The sequence below is a fragment of the Xenopus laevis genome, chromosome 6L (assembly GCF_017654675.1).
Source record: "Xenopus laevis strain J_2021 chromosome 6L, Xenopus_laevis_v10.1, whole genome shotgun sequence".
NCBI lineage: Eukaryota > Metazoa > Chordata > Amphibia > Anura > Pipidae > Xenopus > Xenopus laevis.
Genome location: NC_054381.1, coordinates 82,438,196 through 82,463,110, shown reverse-complemented (window position 1 = coordinate 82,463,110; position 24,915 = coordinate 82,438,196). Strand labels below are relative to the sequence as shown.

At 40.8% G+C, this 24,915-nt stretch overlaps 1 protein-coding gene across 2 annotated transcripts in view; it reads left to right on the top strand.

Moving 5' to 3' along the window:
* LOC108705572 (cadherin-18-like) overlaps positions 1-23,589 on the top strand; it is a 385,765-nt gene extending 362,176 nt beyond the window's left edge. For both annotated transcript variants that reach the window (XM_041566239.1, XM_041566240.1), the window contains exons 10-12: positions 859-976; positions 15,122-15,373; positions 22,894-23,589. In XM_041566239.1, coding sequence (XP_041422173.1) covers positions 859-976; positions 15,122-15,373; positions 22,894-23,384 — 861 coding nt within the window. In that variant the 3' untranslated portion in view covers positions 23,385-23,589. The remainder of the gene's footprint in view (positions 1-858; positions 977-15,121; positions 15,374-22,893) is intronic.
* Positions 23,590-24,915: the final 1,326 nt, after the last annotated feature.

The window sequence follows — 24,915 nt, the reverse complement described above, 5'->3', positions numbered from 1 at the left end:
ATTCAAATTACTTACACTCACATTCAAGGCCCCTAATAATGAAACCCCTCCCTATATTTCATCTCTAATCTCCAAATACACTCCTTCACGAAACCTACGCTCTGCTTCTGATCTTCGCCTCACTTCTCCTCTGGTCACTTCTGCCCATTCTCGTCTACAAGACTTCTCTTGGGCTTCTGCTTTTCTCTGGAACTCTCTGCCACAAGCTGTCAGACTTTCTCCTACCTTCCAAACTTTCAAGCACTCCTTAAAGACCCATCTGTTTAAAGAGGCCTATTCGATGTACCTTAATTAATCATTGCTGTATCAAAAATGACAGTGTTTATACAATCCTAATGTCTCAATTGTACCCTAACCTTTTAGTTTGTAAACCTATTGTATTCTGTAATCCTTGTCTGTTATCCACCATTTATTCCCTGTTTGCTATAACTGCAGTAAAGCACTGCGTATCTTGACAGCGCTATATAAATAAATGATGATGATGATGATGATTAGTGAGGTCCTAGTGGGAGGACATATCAGCAATATTAGAATATTCTTACCTGTGTAAGGCTCTATACCATTTTGCCAATTGATAAAACCTCCACCTAAAAGTTACCTCTGCAGTAAAGCTTTGAGATGAATTCTGAAAAAAATATATATACATTAACTTTGTAAGGGAATTAAAAGTCCTTTTGCTAGGGGCAATTCATCTTTGTGGTCAATGGAGGACGTTGAGATGACCAGGGTAAAACTACAAACTGGTAGTTGTGCTCAAATTAAATATCCATAATCTTATTTATTTCAGTTTTATTCAGGATAAATATTAATTATAGCATCAACTTAATCATAATTGTTATTTGTGTTTCTTTCCACAAGGTTATTTGTACTATCAAACCAATGGACAAGGATGACACTGCAAATGGAGCAAGATTCTATTTTTCTCTACAAGATTCTCAATCTATAAATCCAAATTTTACATTGAGGAATAATGAAGGTAAATACTAATATCTCTATTGCTCTATCACTTTTTTCTTCTGCCGGGTATGCTGATACTGTATATGTATTATAATTTATTAGCAACAGCAGCAATTGCAGTGGTATACTTTATGCTGTGACTGGCACATGCTTGTTCTGTTAATATGGGAAGAATACTTACAGTAGCTAGCCAAAGACACACCCAAGGTGGTGTATCATTGGATATTACCACCACTATAAAATGATTTGTTGTATTCAGTATTAAGATTCAGGTTTAAATTATATTAATCCAATATTTGTAATTTGTTTAAAAGTTGAACAGTCAGTATAATAAAAATGCAATAATCTCTTGAATCTCTCGTGAATCATTTTTATACCATCTTGTAGATTATTAAAAGTCAAAAGGTTTAAAACTGTGTTAGATTTACTGCATATGAAACAAAGTATGTGCACATGCTTGGGGGTGGCATAGGTTAATGTATGGGAAGATTCCATACTGTTTGTCTGCAGATGCAATGAAATGTACCTCATAGGCTCCTCCGTGGTCAAAGAAAATGTTATAGATATGTTATCTAGATTATGCTCCCTTCTGTATTTTCATTTGATAATGCAATTGGATTGGCTTGCACATGCTGATTCCTATGGTTTGCATTTTTGCTTGTTTCATTGCATATGTGGAATGCAATATAGCATTGCCAACAAAATGCCTTGTGTGTAATGGCCCTATTAGAGACAATAAGCTCCACCCCACCTCAAAGATAGAAAAAAGAACACAACTTAGATTAACACAACAGTTACTTTTAAGTAAAGCTTTAGTATGATGGTAAATCTCCACTGGTGTATTTACACTGAAGCACCCACTGTATCCCTTCATTTAAATGGCAAACACTTGACAGCTTTGGTGCTGAAATCTAAATAAAGTCCCTGCACAACCTCAAAGGAAATTGGGGGATAAAACAGAAAATAGAAGAAAATATAGTGTAGCATTCTAATTCAAATGGACAACCAGAGTGTTCAACACTTAACACTTATCAGTGCTGGGACTCTCACCTTATATATTGCTTAAAGAGTTCCAATTAAAGATGAAAATATATCGAATATATATATATATATGAGTGATAAAGAAGAGAGAAATAGAATATGGTTGGTACCATACTCTGATTCACAGTGGCTGTGGTAGTAGATTATATGCACAAACACATAGGGGATCGTTTAATAAAATAAAATAAAATAAAAATAAAATCAGATTTATCTCATATTTTTATTAAACCAAACTCCCATCCATGATTTTATCTTATTTATAAATAAAATAATTTGAAAAAGTTGGGTTTGAAAAAGAATCAATAAAATTGAGCGAAAAATCAAATCGTACAAATTTTTAGGATTGGAGGTCTGGATCACATGGTTTTTTGGGTTATTGCTCGAACACCCCCACATTTTGTGTATTATTGAACGACACCCAGCACAGATCACAATATCTTCAAATTGTAAAAAGCCATATACTTCTACATGACCTTTCTCAAATCCAAAGGGTTAACAGTCATTTCCAAAGTGCTTCTTCTCTTCTGAGACAATAAACATAATATAATCTAAAATTACAGATATCACAATAAAAAAGCTCTAAAATTAAAATCTTTTTTTATTGTGATTTTATTGAAAATTATTTATATTGTGATATAAAAAGGAATATTAATAAAGTTTTACTGTTTTGTAATAAGTTGGTATTGAAGTGATGAATGTTAGTGTTAACGCTGATTGGAGAGACAATTGTTAGTGTCATTAAAGTTTTCAACTTCAAACATTGTGGGACAATAAACAGTGACCATTTGAGAAAATGTCATTGGTCTTGGAGGAAGCCTTGTAGAAGAAATGAATCAGTGATGACTGGGAGGTGCAGAAGCGTGCTGGTTCGGGGGGGAGACATGCACATTGGGGTTCGAAGGACTCCAAAGTAGTGATGGGCGAATTTGCGCCGTTTCGCTTCGCGGAAAAATTAGCGAAATTCGCGAAACTGCGAAAATTCGCGAAAAAGCGCCCGTTTTTAGCGCCGGCGCCCGGTTTTTTGAAAAAAAATGTTTTGACGCCGGCGAATTTTTGCCGCGAATTTTCGAGGGCGCTTCGCGAATTTATTCGCTGGCGGCGAAACGCGCAAATTCGCGCCTGCCGAATAAATTCGCCCATCACTACTCCAAAGAACTTGCGGCATCACTGTGGTTTTAAATATGTTTACAAAGAAAGTTTTTAGTGAGTGCAATTTTATTTTATCTACTAAGTATTGAAAACGCTCCACGAAGGGAAGAAGAACATTGGAAGTAACTGTTAACCCTTTGGATTTGATTTTTAGAAAACACAAGTGACTTTATATATTTACTAATAATTTGGCAGAAAAAATAGAATTTTTTCAGTATTGCTAATATCGAGATTTATTTAAGTGTTCTCGACATATTATGATAGTTTTTCACAAATTGTTCAAGTTTTTGGGGGGTTTCCCAAAAAGTTCAAGTTTTTTTGGGCTTTATATTGAAAAAAATTGTGAATTCGGGAAATGTGTTGAGATTTATTAATTTGAAGTTGGATTTTTTTCCAAACTAAAAAATATGCTTTAGAAATGGTTACTCGGTTGCTGGCAAGCACTTCTTTCATGAGACCTAATGCGCCCCTACAGCCAGGTGAGGGTAACAAGGCACGGCTCAGTCTGAACATAGACATTATGTAAAAATATAAAACATCACAAATAATACTTAACATTAATGACATACAGATGCAGCCACTTTGGTTTGTCTGTTTGACACAGAATAACTAAACACAGATATCCCATTTATCTCATTTAACACAGAAAACTGTGTCACAACAACCCATCTAATTAAAGCATTCACCATTGTGAACAATGGAGCTTTGGTATGCTAATGAAAAGGTTAAATGCATTAAATGAGTTAAGATGACTTAAGATAACACAGTTTCTTCAATTACCCCTGAGTCATGACGCATTTAACTCACAAATCCAAGTGGCTTCATCTGTATACATAGTGTAATAAAATTACCTGGTAGTCTAGTGTTGCGGTGTCGTGGACGGCCGCCATGCCGCCGCGCTCCTGTTCCGGTCTCCAGCGCCGGCGCCATCTTGGTTCTCTAGGGAGCGCACGGCGTGCCTCTTAAAGGTACAGGTGCGCTGGCGCGATTACGTCAGCGCGCATTCGCGCACGTTTTGGCGCGAATTTGGAGGTATTTAAGGCCCATTCTTACTCCCAGCCAGTGCCCGTGATAGAATCTTGATTCTGGTGGTTCCTGAAGCCTTGTGCTGTCTGTTCCTGTGAAATTTGTATCTGTTATTCCGGTTTTGATCCCTGCCTGTTCCTGACTATTCTGATATCCGAATCCTGACCTTTGCCTGCATCTCGACTACTCTTTCTGCCTGACCCCATCTGTTTGATTACCCAGTTTGACCCTTGCCTGCCTGACGATTCTTGATATCTGCCTGCCTCGACCCTGCCTGTCTGACGATTCTACCTGCCGTGCCCCTCTGCTAGCCAGAACATCTTGCCTTGTACCCCTCTTTAAGTCCAGGTGGCACCCAAGTAAGCTGAGGGCTCCTCCCGAAGCCCAACGGTGGTCACACTACTGGTGAAGCCGAGCCGAGACCAGGGTACTTGGCACCTGTTCTGGTATTGGGTGCCGGCCGTGACATTATCACGGGCCATGGAGGACGATGGTCATGAAGCTGCTGCTGCCTCTGCTACACCTCAAACTTCCACTGAGATGTTGCTCACTACCTTGCTGCAACGTATGGAGGAGCAAGAGCAAAAACAGAATTATTTGCTTCAAGGGTTCCACAATCTGACCCGCCAGTTGGGGCCTTCGCAGCAGCCGCCTAATCCTGTTCCTGCACCTCCCGTGGGTTCTTCTGCCAGTTGGGGTAACTTATCTAAACCCCATGAACCCAAGATTGTGTTCCCCGAAAGGTTCAGTGGGGATCGCACAAAATTTTTTGTTTTCAAAGAGGCTTGTAAGCTGTACCTTAGTTTCTTTCCTCATTCTTTTCAATCTGATGAGGAGAAGGTAAGGTTCATAATAACCCTGCTTTTGGGTGATCCCCAAATTTGGGCCCTCAGACTGCCTTCTTCAGACCCTGCTCTTTATTCCCTAGACACATTCTTTACCAGCATGGCCATTCTTTACGATGACCCGGATCGTGCATCATCTGCCGATACCGCGATTCGTAAGTTGCGCCAAGGGAAAAGGTATGCGGAGGTGTACTGCACCGAATTCCGCCGGTGGGCAGTGGAAACTGGGTGGAATGATTTGGCTCTAAGGAGTCAATTCCGGTTGGGGTTATCCGATTCTGTAAAGGATAGTCTGGTTAATTACCCCCTGCCTTCTAACCTGGATGGTCTCATGTCCCTCGCCATCCAGGTAGATAGAAGGCAAAGGGAGAGAAGGGGTGAGAGGAGTACAAACTTCTCTGGGGTTACCAATATGAGATCCAATGTGGTGACCAATGTAAAATCTCCTAACCCCTTTGTGCCTCTGCCTCAGGAGGAGCCTATGCAATTAGGCATATCCCACCTAACTCCTGAGGAAAAGGCACGCAGGCGTTCCATGGGTCTCTGTATGTACTGTGGTGAGAAGGGACATTTTCTGAACCAATGTTCTAAGAGGCCGGGAAACTCCGAAGCCTAAATGGAGAAGGGGAGCTCCATTTGGGTGCAGGAGTTTCCTCTCCCCAATCTGCCGCTAAAGTTTTGTTACCAGTTAAACTTATTTGGCCTACGGGCTCTGTTAAACTGTCCGCATTTGTGGACTCAGGGGCAGAGGGTAATTTTCTGGATACTGCTTTTGCAGCTAAATTCTGTATCCCTGTAGTTCCTCTAAGTGCCCCCATGAGAATAATGGCAGTGGACAGAAGACCCTTAGGGTCAGGTGTAATTTCTAAGGAGACGGAAACTCTTTACATGTGTGTTAATAACTTGCATTGTGAGGAGATAGCTTTTTACCTCATAGAGGGTGCTTCCTCTCCTCTTATTTTGGGGTTACCGTGGCTCCAGAGGCATAACCCTCTGATTGACTGGGTCTCAAGGGAGGTGGTTCAATGGGGTACTATGTGTGGTGGGGTATGTTTTCCCTCTGTAGTTGCAACTACTTCACTTGAAGGGTTACCTGCTGCATATGCAGAATTCGCTGATGTCTTCTCTAAAAAGGCAGCAGAAACCTTACCCCCACACCGGCAGTATGACTGCCCAATAGATCTGGTCCCTGGGTCAACTCCTCCTCGTGTTAGAACCTATCCTCTTTCATTGCCCGAAGCCCAGGCAATGAAAGAGTATATAAAAGAGAACCTAGAAAGGGGTTTCATCAGACCATCTAGTTCCCCTGCGGGGGCGGGCTTCTTTTTCGTTGGGAAAAAAGATGGTGGTCTTCACCCCTGTATTGATTATAGGGGGCTCAATAAGATTTCCATAAAAAATCGCTATCCTCTCCCTCTAATTTCTGAACTTTTCGATCAAGTTAAAAAATGCAAAAGTCTTTACCAAGCTTGATCTTAGGGGGGCTTATAACTTGATTCGAATCAGGGAAGGGGATGAGTGGAAAACAGCGTTCAACACCAGGGATGGCCACTACGAGTATTTGGTAATGCCATTCGGTCTTTGTAACGCCCCCGCAGTGTTCCAGGAATTTGTCAATGACATCTTTCGGGACCTGCTGGGGATATTCCTAGTGGTCTATCTTGATGACATTCTTATTTTCTCTTCTAATCTGGTTGAACACAGGAATCATGTTTGTGAGGTCTTACGTAGACTAAGAGAAAATAATCTGTATGCAAAACTTGAGAAGTGTACTTTCGAAGTTACCTCTGTTCAATTTTTGGGTTTTAACATTTCTAACAGGGGTCTTGAGATGGATGCAGGGAAGGTGAGAGCAGTCCTGGAGTGGACCCAACCCCTTTCTTTACGAGCAACCCAAAGATTCCTTGGTTTTGCAAATTATTATCGCCAATTCATCAAGAATTTTTCCCTGGTAGTTGCCCCAATCACTAACTTGACCAAAAGGGTGCTGACCCTAGTATTTGGCCCCCAGAAGCAGTTCGAGCTTTTGAACGCCTCAAACAAGAGTTCAGTTCTGCCCCTATTTTGCAGCATCCAGATACTGCTTTACGATTCATTGTGGAGGTAGATGCCTCTGAAGTGGGTGCTGGGGCAGTCCTTTCCCAAAGGCACCCGATTACCAACAAGTTACATCCCTGCGCCTTTTTCTCTAGGAAGTTTTCGCCTGCTGAGGCAAACTATGATATTGGGAACAGGGAATTGTTGGCTATCAAGTGGGCCTTTGAGGAATGGCGGCATCTACTTAAAGGTGCTAAACATATGGTAACCGTATATACAGTACAGACCATAAAAACCTGCTTTACATAGAATCGGCCACACGGCTAAACCGTAGGCAAGCTAGATGGGCATTGTTCTTCACCAGGTTTAATTTTTCTTTAACATATAGGCCTGGATCTAAAAACACCAAGGGGCAAATTCACTAAGGCTCGAAGCGCCGAACGCTAGCGTTAATTCGCTAGCATTTGGCATTTTTGCTACTGCGCAAATTCACTAACGAACGCTGGCGTAGTTTCGCTAGTGTTACTTCGCAACCTTACACCAGGCGAATCTTCGCTAGCGACGTAACTACGCAAATTCACTAACTTGCGCAGTGTACTGAACGTTACCTTTTACGCTAGACTTCCTTCGCCACCTCAGACCTGGCGAAGCGCAATAGAGTAGATAGGGATTGTTTAAAAAAAAGTCAATTTTTTTTCTAAGTCCCAAAAAACGCTGGCGTGTTTTCTACATGATGGGTGATAGGCTGAAAAAGATCGAAAAATTTTTGGGGCTCCCCTTCCTCCCCCCTACATTTCCTGACTCATGGCAACTTACCTAGACAGTGGGCACATGTGTAGGGCAAAATAAATTTTTTATTTGCTGATTTGAAGGTTTTCTAGGCATTTGTAGTGCAGATACGTGTTCCTCCATTGAAATTTGAATTTCACGCCGTATGCAAATTAGCCTTCGCTAGCGCAACTTCGCTTTATATAGCGAATCAACGCTAGCGCAACTTCGCAACCTTACGCTACCCCTGTGCGCAACTTCGGATTTTAGTGAATTTGCGAAGCCCTGGCGAAACTACCCCTGGCGAAGTGCGGCGAAGTGCGGCGAAGTTGCGCCTGGCGCAACTTCGCATCTTAGTGAATTTGCCCCCAAAGCTGATGCACTCTCTAGGAGTTTTGAATCTACCTCTTCTGACTCTAGTAAGTGCATCCCCATCATTCCTAGGGAGTTGATTGTAGCCGCATTGGATTCTGACCTCTCCACCTTGTTGTCCCCTATCCAATCTTCTGCTCCAGCAGATGCTCCCGCTGGGAGAATGTTTGTGCCTGAGGAGCTGAGGGAACACGTTCTTGAAGAGGTTCAGAACTCCAAAATGGCTGGGCATCCTGGCATTGCCAAAACTATTTCTTTGTTAGCCCGTCATGTGTGGTGGCCTTCTTTTAAACAGGATGTGTCACGGTCGGCACCCAACACCAGAACAAACACCAGGCACCCTGGTCTCGGCTCGTGCTTCACCAGTAGTGTGACCACCTTTGGGCCTCGGGAGGAGCCCTCGGCTTACTTGGATGCCACCTGGACTTAAACGAGAGGTGCAAGATGAGGGTTCTGGATAGGCAGAGGGGCACGACAGTAAAGCAAAGTCTTTGGACAGAAGATCGCAGTACAAGGCGTTTAGGCAAAGGAGTAGTCAGATCAGGCCGGGTCGAGGCAGGCAGAGAATAAACGTTATCAGACAGGCAAAGGTCAAACCAGGGAGTCAATCAGAGGGTTAATCAGAGGCGGTAGTCAGTAATCAGGCAAGGGTTAGAATCCAGAAGTCAGAATAGTCAAATAGCCAGGCAGGGGTTAAAAACAGGAATCAAACAGGTTCAGAATATAGCACAAAGCTCAGAAGCACCAGGAACAAAATCCTATCACGGGCAATGACAAACTGTGGGAATGCCCCTTTAATACTTTTGAATTTGGCGCCATTGCGCGCTGACGTCATTACGTCAGCGCGCATGCACCTTTAAAATCGGAAGTGCGCATGCGCACGCGCACTAGGAGAGAGCCGGCACAAGAAGAGGATCGGCGCGGTGTGACGGGCGTCCCCGTCGAGGGGGCGGCAGGCGTCCCTGCCGTCCCCCCACTAGACCACCAGGGTGAGACTTTGTTACAGGATGCTAAGGTTTTCGTAAATTCTTGTCCAATTTGTCAAAGGTCAAAAACCTCTCGTCAATTGTCACAAGGTTTGTTAAATCCGTTACCAATCCCTGAGAGACCATGGTGCCATCTTTCTATGGATTTCATTGTAGATCTGCCTCCCTCTCAGGGTAAAACTGTAATTTGGGTGGTGGTGGATAGGTTTAGTAAAATGAGCCATTTTGTTTCCCTTCCACACCTCCCTTCTGCCAAAACCTTAGCCGATCTGTTTATCTCTCATATTTTCAGGTTACATGGGTTTCCTGTTAACATTGTGTCTGACAGAGGTGTTCAGTTTGTCTCGAAGTTTTGGAGAGCTTTCTGCTCTTTAGTTGGTATTGATTTATCCTTCTCAACTGCTTACCATCCCCAAACCAACGGACAAACTGAAAGAGTGAATCAATCCCTGGAGCAATATCTCAGGTATTATGTATCTGATAACCAGTCCTCTTGGGCGGAATTGTTGCCCTGGGCAGAGTTTGCCTACAATAATGCCACTCACTCCTCTTCTGGGGAGTCTCCTTTCTTTATTGTAAATGGGCTACATCCAAAAGCATTTTCTTTTTCTGGTTTAGATTCCTCTGTACTCTCTGCTAATTCCTCAGTCAATTACTTTTCTAAAGTTTGGTCCCAAGTTCATCATTCTCTTTCTGCAGCTTCCTCTGCAGCTTCCTCTGCTCAAAAGAAAGCTGCAGATAGATCTCGTAGAGAGGCTCCTCAATACAAGGTGGGAGATTCTGTTTGGCTATCTACCAAAAATATTAAGTTGAAGGTCCCCTCTCTCAAACTGGGGCCCAGGTTTATTGGTCAATACCCAATAACTGAATTAATCAATTCCTCTTCTGTTCGTCTCCAATTACCAGCAGAGTTTAAAATATATAATTCTTTTCATGTTTCTCTTCTAAAACCAGCCACTCAAGTCCGTCATATTCCTGTTCCTCCCCCAGTGTTAGTCGAAGGTCAGCCTGAATTTGAGATCCAGGAGTTCCTCGATTCTCGTCTGGTACGGGGTAAGCTCCAGTATCTTATTAAGTGGAAGGGCTATGGCTCTGAGGAGAACTCCTGGTTCTCAGTCGATGATATCAAAGCTGATCAACTCAGCTTTGATATCATAAAAAATTTCCAGGGAAGCCTGGGCGTCCAGTGGCCCCCCCTAGAGGGGGGTAATGTAATAAAATTACCTGGTGGTCTAGTGGTGGTCTAGTGGCGCGCCTCTTAAAGGTGCTGGCGCGATTACGTCAGGGCGCATTGGCGCCCATTCTTACTCCCAGCCAGTGCCCGTGATAGAATCTTGATTCTGGTGGTTCCTGAAGCCTTGTGCTGTCTGTTCCTGTGAAATTTGTATCTGTTATTCCGGTTTTGATCCCTGCCTGTTCCTGACTATTCTGATATCCAAATCCTGACCTTTGCCTGCATCTCGACTACTCTTTCTGCCTGACCCCATCTGTTTGATTACCCGGTTTGACCCTTGCCTGCCTGACGATTCTTGATATCTGCCTGCATCGACCCTGCCTGTCTGACGATTCTCTTGCCTGCTCCATTTGTACCGTGACCTTCGGCCCAAAAGACTATCTACCTGCCGTGCCCCTCTGATAGCCAGAACATCTTGCCTTGTACCCCGCGTTAAGTCCAGGTGGCACCCAAGTAAGCTGAGGGCTCCTCCCGAAGCCCAACGGTGGTCACACTACTGGTGAAGCCGAGCCGAGACCAGGGTACTTGGCACCTGTTCTGGTATTGGGTGCCGGCCGTGACATTATCACGGGCCATGGAGGACGATGGTCATGAAGCTGCTGCTGCCTCTGCTACACCTCAAACTTCCACTGAGATGTTGCTCACTACCTTGCTGCAATGTATGGAGGAGCAAGAGCAAAAACAGAATTATTTGCTTCAAGGGTTCCATAATCTGACCCGCCAGTTGGGGCCTTCGCAGCAGCCGCCTAATCCTGTTCCTGCACCTCCTGTGGGTTCTTCTGCCAGTTGGGGTAACTCATCTAAACCCCATGAACCCAAGATTGTGTTCCCCGAAAGGTTCAGTGGGGATCGCACTAAATTTTTTGTTTTCAAAGAGGCTTGTAAGCTGTACCTTAGCACCAGGGTACTTGGCACTTGTTCTGGTATTGGGTGCAGGCCGTGATACATAGGAGCTATGAAGGCTGCCCATTAGTACAATATTCCAGAAGGAGCTGCCATGTAAAACATACTTTAGCATAGCATAGTAATAATAAACATATGGCATTTCCTCTGCACATTAGATTGTAAAGCAGAATGTGACGTTCAGGTTAGCTGAGACCATAGCCGCGGCACAATTTAAGCACAGAAATGGAGTCTGACACAACCTTTAAGAATTAAATGCAGCTTAGTTGGCATTTATTAGGGACAACATCAACCCATTCGGCATACTTGCTTCACATAGAATTAGCAGTCTCATTTTAACACCCACATTGGTATACACAGTAACACAAATTTCCTGCACTTACAGCCTTGGACATAACAAGTCCCAGAATCCTCTCACTTAACATAGTCTCTTAGGAGCGGTTTTCTCTTCACTCCAGTCACTTGGAGCTCTCTCCAAGGAGGTGTCCACTGGCCTCTCACCCTCCTCCAGCACAAGGAGGTATCCAGGGGGCACTCACCCTCCTCCAGAATGAGGAGGTATCCAGGGGTCACTGAGGTGTTGTCCCACACCTCTTTGTAACTGCAGCTCACCTGCAGCCTAATTAGACTGCTGCCTGAAGCTGGACAGCTGAAAACACTCAAAGGAGCATGGAATGGAAGGTCCACCCTGCTCTCCTCCATTCACTCCACTTATCCAGCTTTTCCTGAGCTGGCAAAATACATACAGCCACACTTGATCTAGAAACATACATATTTTGCCTGGTGTTTCTATTCACCAGTCTAATACTGGTGAAATATACATAAAATCATGCCCTTTTCAACCACATCTCTTTCAAGAGGAAAAGGAGTTAAAGCCAATGGCCCTTTAAGTCAGTCATAAAAGAATGAGGTGAGAAGGAGCCATGTTTCTTTGGCATTACAACACAAATGTGCCTTTTAACACACAACCTGTCCTTAAGTGCACTTAATAAAATTCCCAGATGTTATTGGGAAAGAGTGCCACTAGATGTTATTGTGGCGCCCCTCAGTGAGGAGAATACAGAATTTACAGAGGAGGATTTTTTAAAAAAATGAGACTTGTTGTTTGGTTTTCATTCCCATTGGATCATGTGAGTCCTGAAGAGATGCATCAGTTCAGTTTGTGACCACAGAGGGACTGGAAGAGGTATGGCCACTACAAGTTGGAAAGCAACAGCAGGGACAAAGATAGCTACTGTACTTGGACACTTACTTGGGCTTTGTAGTGGACCCGTGGATAGGGTCGGACCCCCTTCCACGCCCCTTGCCCTAGCCGGTTGTGCAGCATGTGGGGGTGGTGGTAAAGGTGCAGAAGAGGACCCAGGGAGTGACCCTTCATCAGACCCAGCAGAGGCAGGCCCATGGAGTGCATGCCCCAGGACTTCCATCAAAGTACCCTCGATATTTTTTTGTGGAAACTGCACATAATCCTCAATTTTTTTCATGGAAAACGCTCATAATCCTTGCATTTCTGGGGGGGGGGTTTTCCAAATGATTTGTTTTGATAAAATCAGATTTTTCGGGTAACAAATACGAAAAAATTGTACAAACATACTAATCTTTTTGTGAATCACAATATATAACCCAAAGACTCAAGCCTGGCTTGAGAAAGGGCCCAGTGGGGTCCGAAACGTTGCCTTACATGTATCTACTTTTGGGGCCAATAAAGAAATGTTGATGCACTAAATCTCCACGTCTGGTGTGCCACAGTGTACCTGGTTTCTTACATATGTTCTGGATCATAGGCAGGTGATCCTTTCACTGTTTGAGCACCCTACCCAGCAAAAGGGTTATCTACAGGTCGAAGCTCTTCATACTCGTGTGGAATTGTATTTACTGTAAGAAGCAGGCATAGTACACTTGATGCAATTAACCAAGGCAGACTTTTGTTATCAGCTTCTCATGGGTTCATAGGGGAAGACCGGAGCCAATGAACCAGCGATTTTCATTACACAAGTTACTCTTTTTAGAAGATACTCTCCTGCCCTCTCTGTCACACGTACGCACTGAGACAGAGTGATGTTAACTGTTGAGGGAGCTTCGTCTTCCCTGCAATGTCCAGCATAGAGTGACCCAAGCTTCTCCTGAGATGTCTCACTACAGGTTGCCACTTATTGTACCTTGTCCTGCATGCTCTCAATTGCTACCTTGCAAACAATTGCTGTAGGACTCTACCAAAAACACACACTCCTCATTGGCTGTTTTTGCTAGCTACCCTATATATCTCTCACGCCTAGAGTGAGCTAGTAACAACCTCCTACCTCTGTATTTAGTCCTAGCAAGGACATAGACCCACCTGGTCTAACCCAGTATTGTCTGTTGCACCTGCTGATTATGTTAGGCTAAAGAGGAGTTGTGGGTCCCCTGCTCTCCCTTATATAGATTCCTGAACAGGAATCCATCTTCCAGGCCAACCATACTGGCTGGTGCCCCCTTGTGGCTGAACAAAATATTGCCTTAACAATGACAACTTTGAAATAAAATTAATTCACCTCCTTACACATAGGGTTGTCACCTGGCCAATATTTTACCGGCCTGACTGGTAAAAATGATGCTTGAAATGTTCAGTGCATGTATCACCTGTGTTTAATATGCTGTTTTTCACACAGACTCATTTTAAAATAATAATGTTTTTTTAAAAATGCAATGCAAAATGTGACATCTTGAAAATGCAATCCTATATAACATAGTAATATAGTAAGTTAGGTTGAAAAATGACACATGTCCGTCAAGTTCAACCTTTTAATTCTTTTTTAACCTGCTTACTGCTAGTTGATCTAGAGGAAGGCAAAAAAGTAACATCCTGTATAACATACTAAATGCATCATTACCAATACACATATTTTCTCTACTTCACATTGTCCAAAGAGGCATATTTATTAAGGTTTTATAGCATGTTTATAAATGTTATATATAATATAAATGTTTCCCACCAAAAACAAGTTAATGTACACTATCATTTTATTTTAACTCAGTTTAAACCCAATGGTATTAAATTAGGCAGAGAAGATTTTCTTGATTAGAAAGTGCTGCTCATTTGAGTCATGAAATTATTTCATGATTACTCAGCAAGTCTAGTTGCTTTAGACTACGACATTTTACACTGCATTATACATCATAACTGTGAACTCTAATTACACATTTTTATAAATATAAATTCATGTTTTACTCAGTGTAGCATGAAGTTAATGTGGTGATGTGCTGTGTATTTAGCTCCACTTTTTTACACTTTTTTATAAATAAGCCCCTAATCATTCAAAGTAGTTTATTTATTTTTTTGTTTCTTTTCCTTTTCTTCTGGATTATTTAGAAAGAAAAGAACATTTGTGTGCTTTACAAGGTGTATAGGAAAGTCACACTGCTTCCTTAAGTCTCCACACAATGAAAGACAGCAATGAACCAAGAGAATAAGGTTACAATGCTAGGAAAGGCCTGTAGTGTCTTAGAAAGTAGACAGTGATTGGTTAGCTTGTATGTATGCTTCATTAGTATATAAGAAATAAGAACCTTTATTGTGAAAAACTAAAACTAATATATAATTATAATGCATTCCATTTTTGTTTCCTTGTATTTAGAATAATATGAACAGATTTTGGCTTCAAAATTAGCAGAGCAAGCTAGTCAGGGAAGTCACTAATAATCAAACTGATAGAGTAGTTTATTTAGTATCTAAATGACAGAGTTGGCAAGGGATTTATGTACTGTCTGTACCTTAACACAAACTGCTAGGACTGACACTTGGCTTTGTTTTGGGCTCCTTTTAGATAACACTGCAAGCATTTTAACACGCCGGAAAAGGTTCAGTAGAACATCACAGGATCTGTATTATCTTCCCATTGTTGTGGCTGATAATGGAATTCCTCATTTAAGTAGCACAAGCACACTTACAATTAGAGTATGTGCCTGTGAGAGAGATGGCCGCGTACGAACATGCCATGCTGAAGCCTTTCTCTCCTCTGCAGGACTAAGTACTGGAGCCTTAATTGCAATTCTTCTTTGTGTTGTTATCCTATTAGGTAAGTGACTTTCAGTTCCTATTTTACTGACCAATTTATCAATATTAATTTGTTGTTATATGCTACATTAGCACCACAAGATGTAGATTTAGGGTTTCCACCTTTTGGCCCGGTTGAATCAGGGCCATGGCACAATGGGGCAGGGTTGTGATGCTGCAGGGGTGGGTCATGACATCAGGGGTGGGGTCATGACATCAGGGGTGGGGTTATGACATGTCGATCTCTGATTGGCCGGCCGCTGAATATTCTGTATAGAAGGCTTTTAGATTGGAATCTTAATGCACTGATATTTAAGTTTTTGTATCACATAGGTTAGAAGACATTGTTCTGGCTGAGTTGATTTTCAGTTTTGCTATAATGCATTATTTAATTGTATGCATCAGCCAACAATGTCTTTTTAAATATTTTATCATAGCTTATACTTAGTGGTGCATGACATAAATCCATTAGAGAATATTATATTTTAACAGATATGCTTAATTTTCAAGCACTGAACAATTTTCCAGCTTACAAATCTATTTTTATATTAAATAACATTGTTCTGTGTTTATATTAAATAACATTGTCAGAGAGTTGTTGCACCATGATGCTTTAAAAAGCCAAAGTGTCTTGAACCAACACTAGACATCTGAAACACAAATTGGAGAAGCTAATGCTTTTGGGCTTCAGTCCAAATAAGTGTTATGAGATAAATAAAAGAGATGGGTGACCTGAGTGCCTGGACACTTTACAGAAGAGACTAGATACCTAGCAATAGAAAGAAAAAAAAAACAGGTGGTGGCAAAGATAAAAGCATGTTAGACTCAGTTTGCTGACGCTAGTAAAGTGAATGAGCTACACATCATGTACTTCATAAACACTGAAAGAGAAGATGGGTCAGTACTTGCAAGACAATAAAGAATAATTTTAAAAAATGGGGGGGGGAAACAGCTAACCCCACAAACATTACCAATCAAGAGAGAGCATAATACACCCCCACCAGCCATCCCAGTGACAAATATTGAGTTCCAAAAATTTGTATTATGTACTCAATGCAGTACATTATACAGTATAAAGAATACACATATATACATTTTGGACAAGGATATTTGGTAGCACAATACAATTCAGCTCATGTCCTTGCATTCACTCTCTGCTCAAGTGTATATAACCATCCCAAAAGCATGGTACATATTGTACGTACGGATATCATTGAAACATCTTGCTTGAAGTCAGTCCTTAGACATGTTCTATGCTTTTTGCGGAATAAATGTTATTAGAGGAACAGAGTAAGTCTAGTTTTGTACAGGTGACTTGTGGACACCACATATACAATGTTATCCAAAGAACAATAATCAGGAAAGATTTTAGACATTTTTCTGCCCCAAACACAGCTAAACTTTGGGTAGCCAAAAGAGATATGCACTGCTCTCTTTACACACAGATTGCTTTGTCTTATATATTGTACTTTCTCTCTTAAAATTAATCTTTATATTTCTTAGCACATCATCACATCATCACATCATCATTAGCACAGTGTTGTCCAACTTCTGTGGTACCGAGGGCCGGAATTATTCTGGCCTACGTGTTGGAGAGCCGATTATGGAAACCAGCGTTGAGCACGCCCTGTTTTTAAACCACACCCACTTTAGCCCACACCCATGTTACCAAGAACCCTCAAGACCATATCCACAGTAATGGTGGTAGCACACCAAATGAGTTTATTATGTCATATTAACACATGTCCTCCCGCAGGCAAAGCATGGTGCACACAGGCAGAGCATGACACATACAGGCAGAGCATGACACATACAGGCAGAGTAGGGCAGGCAGAGTATGACACACATAGGGAGCATAGGGCAGGCAGAGTATGGCAAACACAGGGAGCATAGGGAAGGTAGAGTATGGCACACAGGGAGCATAGGACAGGCAGATTATGGCACAAACAAGGAGCATAGGTTAGGCAGAGTATGGCGCACACAAGGAGCATAGGGCAGGCAGAGTATGGCACAAACAAAGAGCATAGGGCAGGCAGAGTATGGCACATACAGGACGGTTGAACATACTGTGCTACTAACTGTGACACAATGCTGGTGCCCCTCCAGCAGTTTGTATGAGATGTGAACTAGTGAACAGTGTGGGTGCACTTTTAGTCTGGGTGTGGGGTGTGAACAGTACAGGTCTTTAGGGTGTGAATAAAGTAGTGGTATTAAAGGTATGAAACTTTCTGTCTTAATTTGAGGTGTAAATAATGCAAGGGCCAGTTAATCTCAGTACTAATACCTTTTAAAGTTTACACAAGGTAGTCACAGCAGGCAGACTTATGTGTAAGGGACAGCAAATATTAGAACATCATTTACCATGCAGCCAAATCTTTTACACTAGACATATGGAAAAGGGCAATAATAACCCCTTTGCATTTTTCTGAGTGCTCTACTCATTTAAAAAAAACACTTGGTATTTAATGCTTCACAGGCTACAGTAGATCTTCAATAGATGTTAACCTTCTGATCTGTGCTGGAGAAACTTTAGTCAACAAGTAGATATGCTTCACATTATGTGGATCAAGCAAAACAGGCAAACAAATCAGAAGAAATCAAATGTTCTGCAAACATTATGAAAATTGTATGTGCAGCAGAAGGTGGACTTTGTTACTTCATGTGAATCCTTGCTACATTCTATATGAAAAATCTTTACTAATAAATGTATGTTTCTCCATTCAAAAGTATAATAGAACATTTAATGTAAGGAAGGTTTAATGGAAAGTAAACATGTTTTCTCTGGGGTATGGAATGATTTTTGCAAGTCTATGGAATTAAATGTAACTTACAGCTACACTATAATATAGATGGAAAAATGTGTTTCATATATTTTTTATGTAAAATCAATTTTAAGACACAGCAACCTAGCAGCAATCAATCAATAGTATCTATCACATTTTTATTTTATTTTAAGTTTTAGATTTGTGTATAGTAAACAGAACATACATTAACAGATATTAAAATATAATTGACCAGACTTACTGATGCCTTACTGATGCCTCATTCTTTGCTCCACATGCCAGCTATGGTGCTACTCCTAGATTTGGTCAAGCATTTTTGTTAAAATCAACCAAACTGTTCATACAATTTTGGGCATGAATGTTCACCTTCAGCTTTGCTCACATATGGGGAAATATAATAAAAGGTGCAAAGTTTGCTACAGGCTAAATCATCTATAGCAACCAATCAGCAAGAAGCATTTACTGGTCACCTATAGCGATTATTTTATTAATTGCTATGTCAACTGCAACTTGACAAACCTGACATTCATTGTTTGAGTTTGTGAATTTATTTGTGGTTTCAAAAACCACGAACATGAGACTGTTAATTAATAGGCCCCTCAGTGTAATTTATTACAATGTTTTATACATTTAAAGGAACAAAAAAAAAAAACTTTAATAGTAAGGTTAATTTACCAATTACTATAATAGCTAACTACAAAAAAGTTTTCAGAGTGGCAGTATGTTTTATTCAATTTCTGAAACAAGATACCTATACAGTCATAATGGTTTGCGCCTCAATGGAAGGGGGTCCACTGTACAAGGGGAAAGAATGGCTAAGAGGTTGGAGGAGTGTTTAAACTAGGCAAGGGGGGTGAGATAAAGAACTATGGGGAAGCTAGGGTAGACGGGCAGTGGGATTAGTAAGGGGTCATGGGGGAGGAGTGAGGAGGGCATACAGTTTACCAACTAAGGAGGTCCCCTGTTACAAGGAAAACAGAATAATGCTAACTTAACATATAATTCTCCGCTAAGTAATGCAAATTTCAAAAGTAAAAGTAGTAACCTCCGCTGAATGCTGGCAAATGCACAGAGTTTGTCAGGTAAAATGGGAGACCTAAAATTAATTGCATGCTCTAAAAATTATGATATAATTGGTATCACTGAGACCTGGTGGGATGAAACATGTGACTGGATTGTGAATTTAAATGGTTACACCCTTTTTAGAAGGGACAGAGTGATTAGAAACAGTGGAGGAGTGTGTTTGTATGTAAAGCCTGAATTAAAGGCATGCACTAAAGCAATAACCGTAGCTGGCACTGGTGAGGGTTTAGAATCCCTCTGGGTAGAGATTTTGACTAGGCAAAAGGTTACAAAAAGAATTATCATTGGTGTATACTATAAACCACCTCCTATAAGTGTTGAGTATGAAGCCCAGCTTCTCTTGCAGATACAAGCGGCTTCACAGCTGGGTCAAGTTGTTGCTATGGGTGACTTCAATTATCCAGACATTGACTGGGGTACAGCTGGGTTAAGTTGTTGCTATGGGTGACTTCAATTATCCAGACACTGACTGGGATAATGGGGTTGCCAAGACAGAAAAAGCTAGTAGGTTTGTAAATATGCTGAATGACAACTTTTTATTCCAGCTCATTCAAGAACTTACTAGGAATAACTCACTTTTGGACCTTGTAATAACTAATAATACTGAACTCATCTCTAGCATTTGTGTGGGTGAGCATTTAGGGAATAGTGATCATAACATGGTCTCCTTTGAGATTCTGTTGCTGAAGCAATTCTATAAAGGAGTAACTAAAACACTAAATTTCAGACGTGCAAACTTTGATAGTATAAGTGCATCTCTGCAACGTATTAAGTGGAAAATGCTTTTTACAGGGTTAAACACAGAACAAAAATGAGAAGTCTTTAAAATGCTGCTTAATAAATATACTTGTCAGTATATTCCCCTTGTAAGCAAGGGACTTCTTTGCAAACCATAACCTTTTTGGTTTAATAGAAGTGTTGGTGTTGAGGTGGGTAAGAAAAGACATGCTTTTAAGGCTTTCAAGTGAGCTGGGACAGCCAAATCATTTATAAGGTACAAGGAGGCCAATAAATCATGCAAAGAAGCTATACGGCAAGCTAAAATTAATATGGAAAAGGATATTGCAGCAAGTAGTAAACAAAATCCAAAATTATTAAATAATTTAATAGTAAAAAAATGAAGCAGGAAGGGGTGGGACCTTTAGTATCCGAGGGGGATCAGCTGGTTCATGGAAACAAAATAAAAGTGCAGATTCTGAACTCATATTTTTCGTCTGTCTACACAAATGAGGAACCAGTTAATGAAGTTTCCTTTTTAATAGTCCCAATTCTAGTAATACAACTAATGATGCATGGTTCACACATGATGAAATACAAAAGAGACTAGAACATGTTAACATTAACAAAGGTCCGGGGCCAGATGGTAATCATCCCAGGGTACTTAGCGAGCTTAGCTCTGTGATTGCCAAACCTCTTTACTTAATTTTTCAGGATTCATTGAGGTCTGGCATAGTGTTGAGAGACTGACAAATTGCTAATATGGTGCCTCTATTCAAAAAAGGATCCCGTTCTCAACCTCAAAACTATGGGCCAGTTAGTCTGACGTCAGTGGTAGGAAAGCTTTTCGTAGGGTTAATAAAGGAGAAGATACTGGACTCTATAACAAATCATAATACTATGAGTGTGTGCCAGCATGGTTTTATGCATAATAGATCTTGCCAGACTAACTTAATTTCTTTTTATGTGAAGGTAAGCAGGGACCTCGATTCTGTGATGGCAGTGGATGTGATTTACTTGACTATGCTAAAGTATTTGATACAGTACCACACAAAAGATTACTGGTTAAATTAAGGAATGTTGGCCCGGAACATAGTATTTGTACCTGGATAGAGAACTGGCTAAAAGATAGACTACAAAGAGTGGTAGTCTAATTGGACCAGTGTTACAAGTGGAGTACCGCAGGGCTCTGTACTAGGTCCCTTGCTTTTCAACTTGTTTATTAATGACCTGGAGGTGGGCATTGAAAGTACTGTTTCTATTTTTGCAGATGATACTAAATTGTGCAGAGATATAGGTTCCATGCGGGATGCTGCCACTTTGCAGAGTGATTTGTCTAAGTTGGGAAACTGGGCAACAAACTGGAAAATGAGATTCAGTGTTGATAAATGCAAGGTTATATAAATTCAAGTTATACACTAAATGGCAGTGTGTTGGGAGTTTCAATAAATGAGAAGGATCTAGGGGTTTTTGTAGATAATAAGTTGTTTAATTCTGGGCAGTGTCATTCTGTGGCTACTAAAGCAAATAAAGGTCTGTCTTGCATAAAAAAGGGCATTAACTCAAGGGATGAAAACATAATTATGCCCCTATATAGGTCCCTAGTGAGGCCTCATCTGGAGTATGCAGTGCAGTTTTGGACTCCAGTCCTTAAGAGGGATATAAATGAGCTGGAGAGAGTGCAGAGACATGCAACTAAATTGGTTAGAGGGATGGAAGACTTACATTATGAGGGTAGACTGTCAATTTTGGGGTTGTTTTCTCTGGAAAAAAGGCGCTTGCGAGGGAACGCAATTACACTTTACAAGTACATTAGAGGACATTAAAGACAAATAGCAGGGGGGCCTTTTTACCCATAACGTGGATCACCGTACCAGAGGCCATCCCTTTAGACTAGAAGAAAAGAACTTTCATTTGAAGCAACATAGGGGCAAATTCACTAAGACGCGAAGTTGCGCCAGGCGCAACTTCGCCGCACTTCTACGCACTTCGCCACACTTCGCCAGGCGTAGTTTCGCCAGGGCTCTGCAAATTCACTAAAATCCGAAGTTGCGCACAGGGGTAGCGTAAGGTTGCGAAGTTGCGCTAGCGTTGATTCGCTATATAAAGCGAAGTTGCGCTAGCGAAGGCTAATTTGCATACGGCGCGAAATTCAAATTTCAATGGAGGAACACGTATCTGCACTACAAATGCCTAGAAAACCCTACACATGTGCCCACTGTCTAGGTAAGTTGCCATGAGTCAGGAAATGTAGGGGGGTGGAAGGGGAGCCCCAAAAAATTTTCGATCTTTTTCAGCCTATCACCCATCATGTAGAAAACACGCCAGCGTTTTTTGGGACTTAGAAAAAAAATTGACTTTTTTTTAAACAATCCCTATCTACTCTATTGCGCTTCGCCAGGTCTGAGGTGGCGAAGGAAGTCTAGCTTAAAAGGTAGCGTTCAGTACACTGCGCAAGTTAGTGAATTTGCTTAGTTTCGTCGCTAGTGAAGATTCGCCTGGCGTAAGGTTGCAAAGTAACACTAGCGAAACTACGCCAGCGTTCATTAGTGAATTTGCGCAGTAGCGAAAATGCCAAACGCTAGCGAATTAACACTAGCGTTCGGCGCTTCGCGCCTTAGTGAATTTGCCCCATATGGGGTACTTCACAGTCAGGACAGTGAGGTTGTGGAATGCACTGCCGGGTGATGTTGTGATGGCTGATTCAGTTAATGCCTTTAAGAATGGCTTGGATGATTTTTTGGACAGACATAATATCAAAGGCTATTGTGATACTAAACGCTATAGTTAGTATAGGTATGAGTATATATAATTTATGTGAAAGTAGAGAGGGGTGTGTGTATTGATGCTAGGTTTTCATTTGGAGGAGTTGAACTTGATGGACTTTGTCTTTTTTCAACCCCATTTAACTATGTAACTATGATTTTTACTTAAATAACTTTTATACTTTTCTTTGTAGCAATTGTGGTTCTCTTCATAACTCTGAGGAGAGGAAAAAAAGAGCCTCTTATCATTTCTGAGGAAGATGTTCGAGAAAATGTGGTGACTTATGATGATGAAGGTGGTGGAGAAGAAGACACTGAAGCTTTTGATATTTGTGCGTTGCGAAACCCTTCTGCTGCAGAGGAGTTGAAGTACAGGAGGGATGTAAGACCTGAAGTTATGTGTACACCAAGACTTCAAGCACTTTCAGCTATTGACAGCATCAATGTTCAGGAATTTCTCAAACAAAGACTGGCTGAGGCAGACCGGGACCCGGGTGTGCCCCCTTATGACTCCTTGCAGACATATGCATATGAGGGACAAAGATCAGAAGCAGGATCTATCAGTTCTCTAGATTCGTTAGGAACACAATCTGATCAGGATTATAACTTCCTTGATGAATGGGAACCGGAGTTTAAAAAGTTATCAGAACTCTATGGAGAAATGGAACTTGACAGAACAACTTAATTTCTTATTTCAAAAACAGTATTTTAATAACAAAAAAACTGGAAGCTAACCACAAATTTATCAATAAATTCATACTTGGAACTGAAAAAGTTGTTCACTTTTAATGTAGAAACAAGTGCCATTTTCATATATACAAGCAAACTATTTTCCCTTGTGTATATTTTTTTTAATTGCTCAATAAAGGAGTTGACACATCCATACTAAATATTTAAAAAATTAGTATAATTTACTTTACATTTAATGAATATGGTATTACAAAGTTACCACAAAGCAAAGCTTCCATAAATCAGTGAACATACATATCAATGCATATTTAACTATACTTGAAAACAGTATCTTCAGCAACTAACTATGGTACATTTTTGCTTTTAAATGAGTGAGTGAAATGAGTGAGTGAAATGTTCACAAATGTTCAAGTGCCAATAAGTGTTTTCTTGCTTTAGTGCTGTGTTATGTGTCTGGTTTGTGTTCAGTGGACAGCTATTAATCTCAATATGGGTTTAAACAATATGTACTCTGTGAGTGGAAAAAAAAAACTGAAAAAAGGAATGATGTGTATATCCATTTAGTTCTTGAAGGGAACATTTTTGGCAAAAAGTATTTTGATGCTATGTGAAAAATTATTGAAATAGTATTTTCTAACAATACCTTTGCAGAACATTGTTTGAAATTGACAATGGTAGTACAATTTTCCATTTCACAGGTAACAATGTTATTATTTGGTTATAACCAACTTCTATTCACAGGTAACTATATTGATATTACTAGAGAATAGAAATCCAGCTACATAGTCATGTTTGTTCTTTAACAAATTATGAGATCACTGTAGACTGGATCATGACTTTTCTTTGGGAACTTAAGAACCACATTCAGATGTTTTTATTGCATTTGGAACTTTTTAGCAGTATTGTATTTTATGTTTTGGAAACATAGGGGCAAATTTACTTACCTCCGAAATTGCGCCAGCAACGGCTTCGCCAGGCACAAATTCGCCAGGACAACGCTAATTCACTAAAATGCAAAGTAGCGTCCAGGGCGCCAAACCATGGTGAAGTTTTGCTAGCGTTAATTCTGCAAGAAAAGTGAAGTTGCGCTAGAATTGGGTAATTTGCATATGATGGGAAGTTAAATTTCAATGGTCGTATATGTTGCAGCAAATACATTATACTACACAAGCCCAGGGAACCTTAATAAAAGAAAATAAAGTTGTTATAATGCCCTACACATGTGCCCAGTATATACTTTATGTGCCACATGTAAGGAAATGTAGGGGGGAAGCCAGGTACAAAAAAGGGGGGTTGTGGGTGCACTCCTAAGGCTATATATAAAAACATATTTAAGTACAATAATCCCCTGTCTAAATAATTCAATGAATATGCAAGTGCATTTATTTAAAAAAGAAAAACAGGGTTTTTTGTTACAAAGTTTTGATCATAAAGTTGATAAGCCACCATACCATGTCAAGGTAAACCTCATATGGTGGTCCCTAAAAAAATTTATGATATTTTGCAGCCTATCACCCTAAAAACTG